At 45.7% G+C, this 9587-nt stretch overlaps 5 protein-coding genes across 5 annotated transcripts; all 5 read left to right on the top strand.

Annotated features, from left to right (window-relative positions):
* Nucleotides 1-23: 23 nt before the first annotated feature.
* Nucleotides 24-1331, top strand: TM35_000182310 (putative nucleosome assembly protein-like protein; the record flags this gene model as incomplete). The annotated part of the gene is made up of 1 exon (XM_029026544.1): nt 24-1331. One exon carries the CDS (start codon nt 24-26, stop codon nt 1329-1331), a length of 1308 nt encoding a protein of 435 aa, XP_028882240.1.
* An 840-nt stretch (nt 1332-2171) lies between these two features.
* Nucleotides 2172-2771, top strand: TM35_000182300 (tryparedoxin peroxidase; the record flags this gene model as incomplete). Its single annotated transcript, XM_029026543.1, has 1 exon — nt 2172-2771. One exon carries the CDS (start codon nt 2172-2174, stop codon nt 2769-2771), a length of 600 nt encoding a protein of 199 aa, XP_028882239.1.
* Nucleotides 2772-3216: 445 nt separating this feature from the next.
* Nucleotides 3217-4599, top strand: TM35_000182290 (SNW domain-containing protein 1; the record flags this gene model as incomplete). The annotated part of the gene is made up of 1 exon (XM_029026542.1): nt 3217-4599. One exon carries the CDS (start codon nt 3217-3219, stop codon nt 4597-4599), a length of 1383 nt encoding a protein of 460 aa, XP_028882238.1.
* A 450-nt stretch (nt 4600-5049) lies between these two features.
* TM35_000182280 (farnesyl pyrophosphate synthetase) lies at nt 5050-6129 on the top strand (the record flags this gene model as incomplete). Its single annotated transcript, XM_029026541.1, has 1 exon — nt 5050-6129. One exon carries the CDS (start codon nt 5050-5052, stop codon nt 6127-6129), a length of 1080 nt encoding a protein of 359 aa, XP_028882237.1.
* Nucleotides 6130-6442: 313 nt separating this feature from the next.
* On the top strand, nt 6443-9433 carry TM35_000182270 (glutamate dehydrogenase; the record flags this gene model as incomplete). The annotated part of the gene is made up of 1 exon (XM_029026540.1): nt 6443-9433. The coding sequence occupies one exon, from the start codon at nt 6443-6445 to the stop codon at nt 9431-9433; it is 2991 nt and encodes a 996-aa protein (XP_028882236.1).
* Nucleotides 9434-9587: the final 154 nt, after the last annotated feature.

Raw genomic sequence — 9587 nt, 5'->3', positions numbered from 1 at the left:
AAAAAAAAGAAAGGTAATCTACAATGCAACGCAGGAACTTTCCGCCGAAGCATGTCGATCCCGTTAACTACCACGTAGAGGAAGAAGAAGAGGAAGATGAAGAAGAAGAATTTGACCTCATTGAAGCCATGAATGAGATGACAGTGCACGAGCGCCGTAAGGTGTATGCGCTTAAGGGACTGCTGAATGATTACAAGAGTGTGCGAGCTAAATTCCGTGAGGAACTCGCACTTCTTCAGATTCAATTCATGCAATCTGCTCAAGGCCTGCGTGATGTGCGCTCTGAGATTGTGCGGGGTGTGCGTGATATCACTGAGGATGAACTCGCGAAAGTGAAGGCAGCCACCGCAACGACATCCGGCATTCGCGAGATAAGTGACGATGAAAACAACGAAGAAGACAAGACTGCAAACGCAGCAGCAGCAGCAGCAGGAGAAACAACGGAACAAGGGGAAGAAGCGAAGGCTACAAAGTCTGTGCGTGTGGTGGCACCGCAGGAAGCCGGCCGTCTCGAGACAGCTGCTGCCAATCCCAATGGCGGTATTCCAGACTTCTGGTTGACGGCTATGTGCAATACAGAAGTATTTGATTCCATGATTACTGAGCGTGATCGTCATGCCTTAACTTTTCTGCAGGATATTACTTTGGAGTATGTGGAAGGTGATCCACAGAAGGGTGTGCAGTTAAATTTTGTTTTTGCACCAAATGAATATTTCACAAATACGGTACTCAGTAAGACGTTCCACATGTCGTTTAACGAGGATACTGGTGAGGTTGAGATTGATACCCTCAAGTCCACCCCTATTGAGTGGACATCACCAGAGAAAAACCTTACAATCGTGATTAAGTCTAAGAAACAACGCCATAAGAGCAGCAAAAGCATCCGTGTGGTGAAACGTGAAGAGAAGTGTCCATCATTCTTTGACTTCTTCACTAATCCCTTCGGCGACGACGAAGACGAGGAGGATGAGAACGCTGATGACGACGACGATGACGATGAGGAGGATGACGAAAAGGCTGAACTCCAGATTGAGGCGGGACAACTTTTAATGGAGGAACTCGTGCCCAAGGCGGCATTCTTCTACACCGGCAAGTCTGTTGAACAGACAGCAAGGCAGTTACAGAGTCAATTCGACTTCCAAATGTTCGCTGGCGGTGATGAGGATGAGGATGAGGAAGATGATGAGGATGAAGAGGACGATGAGGATGATCACGGTGCGGCGGGAGCAGGCGGGGCACGGTTTATTCAACAGCGCGGTGGTCAGAGAGCACGCGGAGGCGCAGGTGCTGCACGGGGTGCTGGCAAGCAACAGGAATGCAAACAGCAGTAAGTTGAAGGAAACAGAGACTTAACGGAAAAGAAAAGAAGAAGAAGAAAAAAAAAAAAACAGTAAAATAGAAAAAAAAAAGAAAAAAAAAGAAAAAAAAAGAAAAAGATGATCATTACTCCCCACTACAAAAATAAGTGCAGAAGGAAAAGAAAAAAGAAGGAAAACAACATCTAAAAGAGAAGTCAGAAAACAAACTAATAGCACACACAATTAAAAAAAAAAAAAAATGGCACGCAGGGACACCATCGCATGGAAAGAGCAAAATGAAAAGGTGGAAATCAGAGACTGTTAATACCAAATTAATGAAAATGAACATTATAAAGAATGATACAATTTGAATAATATTAATTATTATTAATGTATCACATTGTGTCTTTACAAACGTTCATCATGGTCACTATTATTCATCCCTCATTAGGTTTTAAAATGCGTTTTAACAGACGTTTTTCCTATCCTCGTATAACGACTAAAGCATAAAAAAGAAATAAAGGATAACTAAGAAAAACAATGACTGTTTTTCCAAACATTCTTGTTACTTTCACGTGCCACTATTCGTCTTAAAAGCGTGCGTGTATGTGTGTGTGTATATGTGAGTGTGCACATTTCATATTGGAGTAAGTCTCTTTCTAGTGCCACATTAATCCAATGAAATGGAAAAAAAATTTATTCAGAAAGAATAAAAACTCTGTTGTTTTTCTTTCATACATTTCTTTAAACAATATACAAATTACCTTTTTTTATTTTTCAGTTTCCCTTTCTAATCAAGAGAAACCTCGCTCTCAAAAAAACAAAAAAAAACACAATCAAGTAAACACACAAACATCCAATTCTACCAAACTCATGTCCTGCGGTGAAGCCAAGCTCAACCACCCAGCTCCCCACTTCAATGAGGTGGCGCTGATGCCGAACGGAACCTTCAAGAAGGTGGACCTCGCCTCTTACAAGGGTAAGTGGGTGGTGCTGTTCTTCTACCCCCTGGACTTCACCTTCGTGTGCCCCACGGAGATCTGCCAGTTCTCAGATCATGTGAAGGAGTTCACAAGCATCAACTGTGAGGTCATTGCCTGCTCCATGGACAGCGAGTTCTCGCACCTGGCATGGACAAATGTTGAGCGCAAGAAGGGAGGTCTTGGCAAGATGGAGATCCCCATCATCGCAGACAAGACCAAGTCGATCATGAAGGCATACGGTGTGCTGAAGGAGGATGAGGGTGTGTCATACCGCGGCTTGTTCATCATTGACCCGAAGCAGAACCTGAGGCAGATCACCATCAACGACCTTCCGGTGGGCCGCAACGTTGAGGAAGTCCTCCGCCTCGTGAAGGCATTCCAGTTTGTGGAGGAGCACGGTGAGGTGTGCCCTGCCAACTGGAAGCCTGGCTCCAAGACGATGAAGGAAGATCCAGTGAAGTCACAGGAGTACTTCAACAGTGTTTCCTAGACGAAATAAGTGTAACCCAAGAGGAGCAAATTAAACAGAAAAAGAAAAATACGGGCTGACTATGAAAATCATTTTATTACCTTTTTCTGAAAATGAACCATGTACATTATATGTGGCGGATGGATTTTTTTTTTTTCTTTTGATCGTATTTTCATGTATTTACTCCATAAAAAAAAAGTCTGAGATATTCAGCAAAGAAATGGCACTAAACAGTCAAAAGGGTTTTTATTATTATTATTTCTGGTCGAACGTCAACACGGGTGGTCGCTGTTGAAGCGGTCAAGCCCATTAACATCGTTCTGTTGCCTCTGTTTGCATCTGTACGTCTATGTTTTTGTGTGCACTATACTTGCTCTCTGTCTCTGTCTCTCCCTCTCTCTTTCTATGTATGTATATTTGGTAGGGAAAGTGCCGCTTGCATTGTGTGTTGTTCCTCGTCAGCATCATGTGGAGTCCTAGCGAGGACGGTGGTGCCTTTGCGGAGTGCTTCTTCGCGCAGTACCCCCTTGGGATGGGAAAGAAGCCACTGCCGCCTGGCGTCTTAGCGGCGATTACGGAGGTGCGAGAAAAGTCTGTGACGTCTGGCAAGGGCCCCTTGTCCTTTGCCCCTGCTGCGGCCGCCGGGGTTGTAGCTGTCGTGTCGCCTCATGAGGACCGTGACCCTACCAGTGGCAACTCAGAGGAACTTGCACAAACCACGGAGAAAACGAGGGAGGCGTTGCAGCAAGTGTTGCAGGGCCGTAAAGAACAGGAGGAGGACTTCAGCGGAAGAACCATCCGACGGGCCCCGCGGAAGAAGCAGATGCTGGAGATTGCTCTTCCAGGGGACGTAGGGGCAACTGGAATGCTCGATCCCGCTCCCATTGTCCGGTCACCGACTCGCGTGAAGAAGGGAACGGACGAAGGCGATGCGTGTGGCAGCGGTGGTGATGGTGTGGGGTCTTCCTCTGGTGCGACGGCGGTGCCCTTTAGTATTGGCAACTGGAAAAATAAACGTAAGCTGATCATCCCGCTCGAGCAGAGGCTGGAGCAGCAGGCCGAGTCCCACGCGGCAGGTAGTGCCTGTGGAATAAGTGATCACGTCATGCAACTTGCTGTTGCGATGCAGCAGGCGCGGAAGGAGGTTGAGGCAGAGCAGGCGGCGCGCGAGAAGGCTCAGCAGGACGAGGAGGAACGTCTCCAGGCGGAGAGGGAGGCAGAGGCGACACGACGGGCCAGAGAACTTCTCGAGAAGGCAGCTGCCGATATGCAGCAGTCATCATCACACTCTAGAAAGGAGACGCGGGATGAGCGTCTGGAGCGCATTCGGCTTGAGCGTGAACTGCGGGAACGGGAGAAGCAGCAGGAGGTGCGACAGCGCCGTCTGGCGAGGGCTGCGGCCCGTCTGGGGATGACGCTAGAGGCGCTGGAGGCTGATGAAGAGCTCCTCAGGACAGTTGATGACACCGCTGCTGGTCTCGGTAGTAGTGGTGGTGGTGTCGATCACAGCGCGCGCCGTGGCCAACAGGGAGTGGCGTCGTCAACGGCGGGAGCTTCGGGGATGCGGCAGGACGTGGCATCTGCCGAGCATCCACCCTCGCTGTACGCCGACGACACCGAGGACGGTACACACCCCACTGGTGGCATCCGCAAGGGTGTGTTCGGTTCCGCCGTCATCAGCAACGAAGGCATCCGTCGGGAGATGGAGGCGTTGGCCAAGATGGAGGGGCAGCGCGAGGGGGCGAAGGATGGAATTTCGCTTGCTGACGAGCAGGGCGACTCAAGCGACGAGGACGATGATGGAGGTTTGGGCATGGACCAGTTCATGAAGAAAAAGCGTCGCCTCTGATGTGATGGCAATGTATGTGCCTGTGTTTGTGTGTGTTTTCTGGTTGTCTGTGGAGGATTACGGACATGTCGCACATCTTGCAACTGAGATTACGTACAGAAAGAAGGGTAGGGCCCTTCTAAAGGAGAGTGGAGCTGTATGAATTGGGACAGGCTACAATGTCTTTTTTTTTGTTGTTGTTCCTGTCTCGACCCTCTTTGTTTTCTCCTGCTAATTCTCTTTACCTCTCTTTGCAACGCGGCAGAGGTCGTAAGGTACTAGTAGATAATGTGTTTTGTTTTTGTTGTTTTTGTGTCTCTTTTCGAACGCGGTTTTGTCATTTCTCTCTCCCTCTTCGCTCCACATCATCTCCTTGAATCCTTTTTATTTTTATTTTTTTTTGAACCTTGCTACTGGAGAAAGGGCTGAAGATAGGGACCACGAAACAGAGTACACCCGTGCAAGCACGATATGCTGAGGTGGAACGCTGTGTGTCGTGCGGCGAAAACAGCTGCAACACCTAGCACGGTGCTGACAGAAAATGGGCGACCATTCGCTATGGTAGCACGTGAGGTGAAGGCGATGCAGCAGCACATTGCTGGGCTTGTCAGCAATAAGAACAATGAGGTCTTGGACCATGCCGGTAAGTACATGTTCGCGGCAAGCGGCAAGCTTCTTCGTCCCACTCTGGTGGCTATGATGGCACACGCGTTGCTTCCGCCGCACATAAGCAAAGAAATTCAGGAGAGTCCTATTGGTTCCCTTGACGAAATTCCCTCCGGTACCATTCGACCATTCCTGCGGCTTGGTGAGGTCACGGAACTCATCCACACAGCCTCTCTGATTCACGATGACGTTATCGACAATAGTAACACGCGTCGAGGGCAACCAGCACTGCACTGCGTATATGGTGCGAAACGTGCGGTGCTTGCGGGTGACTTTGTTCTTGCTCGTGCTTCGCTGTGGATCGCTAGCCTTTCTATTCCCCGCGTAGTGGTGCTCATGACAACCGCACTGGAGGACCTCACTGCTGGTGAGTTGATGCAGATGGATGGTTGCTTTGACATAGGGCGGTACGAGCAAAAGACTTACTGCAAGACCGCCTCGCTCATGGCGAACTCCCTCGCGGCAACAGCTGTCCTCGCTGACCCTCAGAACATGGCGTATGAAGCGGCCGCAACAGAGTTTGGCAAGCGACTTGGTATTGCCTTTCAGATCGTTGATGACTGTCTCGATATCACCGGTGATGAGAAGAAAATTGGGAAGCCCAAGATGGCCGATATGAAGGAGGGCATCGCCACACTCCCCGTTCTCCTCGCTGGCCGGCAGGACCCTCGTGTGGATGCGGCCATACGGCGCCGTTTCAAAGAACCCGGTGATACGGAGATCTGCATGGAGGCAGTGGAGCGCCATGGCTGCGTTGCCGAGGCCCTGCAGCACGCCGATCAACACTGTCGCCGTGGTGTTGAAGCACTCCAGACACTTCACTACTCTCCTGCGCGTGATGGTCTCGAGGCAGCGGTGGGATTGGTCTTGTCGCGCCAAGTGTAAGCACTGAAATGATCGGCCATCTAACCCATTGTTTCTGTATCTATCTATATCTTTCTATCTATATATATACATAACCACTGGCCTTTGTGTGTGTGTGTGGGTGTTATATTGTGTTGGTATTTTATTTCTGTATTTATATTGTTTATTTGTTGCTGTGTGTTGGTTAATTATTAATGTGTTTCCATAATTTTTGTATTGTGTTGTTTTTTTCTTTTATTTTTTGTCGATCTTTTTGGTTTTTATTGCGTTATTAGAAAGAATAGCAGATTTGGTGCATTTAAAAAAAAAAAAAAAAGATTTAAGTGGAGCAGTTATGATGCGCCGCGTTGGTTTCCGCGTGTGGACAAGCGCCATTACCGTGCGTAATTCATATCGCCATGTAAGTTCAGAGATCGATGCAAAGAGTGTTGAGCAAATGTTAATGAAACGAGGTTTATTTGATGAAACTTCTGTTAAGAAAGCTGTGGATCGTTTTATGCATGACCTCTCAGACCTCTCATATGGTCGTTTTTATGAAGATAGCGAAGTGGCGGCTCACATTCATGGTTATCTTTGTGCGAAGGCAAATGCAGCGCTTGGTGACCCTTTTCAGTACGTTCATGAGTCCGAAGATTCTGCTTTTTATATTTGCAGAAAGGATCGTGAGAGTCAGCTTAAGGCGGTTAGACGCCTGGCACGATTTGTATCCCGTGAACAAACTGAGAAGAAGTCTATTTCGATGCGTGGTTATACAACTGATGATGGTAATATTTGTGTCTACACAGCCAAATTTAACCCTTTTGTAAATCCAAACCCTGGTCAAGGTGAGACGAATATATCACAGCTTGCAAGCCATGCTTTCCTTGAGGAACGCTCACCGGAAGTTCAAGAACGTTATCAAGGTCTTCTTTCTCGTTTCCGTGATTCTGTCGTTCCTGTATTTACAGTGGTTGATGGTGTTGATGGTGAAATTTGCTTTTCTATGGCCATTTCTGCTGATCGTACTTATTATATGGCTTCTCTTCAAGCTATGATTCACGAAATTCCTGGAGCGGTGGTTCTGCGCAGTTTTTCTGAGACTTTCTCAAATGATGTTCATATATATACATTTTTTACTCGTGGTGCCACCAGGGAACAATTGGCTCAACGTGCTTCTATGGTAGGTCTTCTTCCTAATCGTCCTAGTAATACTATTACGAGGTTACATGAAGATATGGTTTTCAATGTGGAACATACAGTTTTCACAGATGCAGCTATTATTTTCGCTTTTTACTTTACGCCAAACCCAACCACAGATGATTACAGACATCTTCGTGCTCTTCTTTCTAAGGAACCAAATGGTGTAAATCGTCTTAATAGCCTTCGTACACAATTGAGTCTAGAGATGATGTCTGAACGTTATATTGGTGAACTTATTGGTCAATATCCACAATTTATGATTGACATATATGAAGATTTTCGAAATGGATCCACAGTTGAATCTCGAAAGGTTATTCGAGAAAGAATTACCACTCAATTTAAGGAGGATCAACGAACTTCACATGATTTGGAAATTTTTAACTCATTCCTTCGTTTTAATGAGGCCATTGTGAAACATAACTTCTTTAAGGAAGATAAGATTGCATTATGTTTCCGTCTTGATCCTTCATTTATTAAGTCACTTGAATATCCTCGAGAGCCACATGGTATTTTCCTCCTTGCTGGTGGACAATGGCGTGGATTTCATGTTCGTTTCACCAATATTGCCCGTGGAGGCGTACGTATGATTATATCCAAGAAAAGTGCATATCGTCGTAACAAACGAACAGTATTTCAGGAGAATTATAATCTTGCCCTTACACAGTTATTAAAAAATAAGGATATTCCTGAAGGTGGTAGCAAGGGTACTATTCTTGTTTCTGGACGATATCTTAATAAATTTGATCATGATCTTTGTCAACGAATGTTCCTTCAATATGTAGATGGACTTCTTGATGTTATTCTTCCAGGAGAATCCGGTATTGTGGATAATTTAAAACAGCCAGAAATTCTTTTCCTTGGCCCGGATGAGAATACAGCGGGAACCTTCCCTAGTGAAGGTGCTTTACACAGCAAGAGACGTGGATACTCCGCCTGGAAATCCTTCACAACCGGTAAGGATACCTCTATGGGTGGAATTCCGCATGATGTCTATGGAATGACTACTCGCTCTGTTCGTACAATGGTACGTGGTATTTATTCTAAACTTGGACTTGATGAGTCAAAAATGACGAAATTTCAAACTGGTGGACCTGATGGTGATCTTGGTTCAAATGAAATTCTTCAAAGTAAAGAAAAAATGTTGGCCATGTCTGACATTTCCGCATCTTTACATGATCCCAATGGAATTGACCGTGAAGAATTAACTCGTCTTGCTCATAATCGTTTACAATTACGTCATTTTGACAAATCCAAACTTTCTCCTGAAGGTTTTCTGGTATTAACAGAAGATAAGAATGTAAAATTACCCGATGGCAATGTTATCCCTGATGGGGCGGCATTCCGTGATGAGTTCTACCTTACAAAGTACAGTGCGGCGGATGTGTTTGTACCTTGTGGAGGTCGTCCACGCAGTGTGACGTTGGCAAATGTTGGACGATTTATTAATACCCCAGATGCGGATGGTGAATCTATGTTGGCTGGTAAATTTGAGGCTTTAAAAGATCTTAAATACAAAATCATTGTGGAAGGTGCTAATTTATTTATTTCTCAAGATGCTCGTCTGGCGCTTGAACGCTGTGGTGTGGTACTCATTAAGGATGCCTCAGCGAATAAGGGTGGAGTAACCTCTTCATCGCTGGAAGTCTACGCCGGACTGGCACTCTCAGATGAGGAACACGCAAAGTATATGTGTGCTCAGAGTGCCGATGAAGCCCCAGAGTTTTATAAGAATTATGTTAGAGATATTATTTCTCGTATTGAGAGCAATGCACAGAGGGAGTTTGATGCCATTTGGCGTGAATATGAAACCCATAAAGGAATGGCAAAGACTCGTATTGCGGATGCACTCAGTGAAAAGAATGTTAAGGTTCGTGCCAGTATTCTTTCAAGTGATGTGTTTAAGAATGAAGATCTTGTGCGATATATTCTTGTTCAATATACACCCAAGACACTATTAGATGTAGTTCCTTTGGATGTATTGATGCAGCGTGTACCTGTGGATTATCAACATGCTATTTGTGCAATGTGGCTCGCATCTGAGTATGTATACACAACCGGTATGGACAGTCATGAGTTTGACTTCTTTACATTCATGACCACACACATGGAGCGTGCAAGTGCCATGAAAAAGGAACTTGGACACTAAGTCTTTATGTGAAGATAGGAAAGAAAGAGAGAAAGAAAAGATAGGGAGATATATATATATATATAGGGAGAAAGAGAGGGAGAGAGAGTAACTCTGCTATTAACAAATATATGGGGGAAATAAAGAATTATTTCTGTACATGTTTTTTTTTTTT

Source organism: Trypanosoma theileri (assembly GCF_002087225.1).
Source record: "Trypanosoma theileri isolate Edinburgh chromosome Unknown TM35_Tth_18_V1, whole genome shotgun sequence".
NCBI lineage: Eukaryota > Euglenozoa > Kinetoplastea > Trypanosomatida > Trypanosomatidae > Trypanosoma > Trypanosoma theileri.
This window is presented reverse-complemented; position numbering and strand designations above follow the sequence as displayed.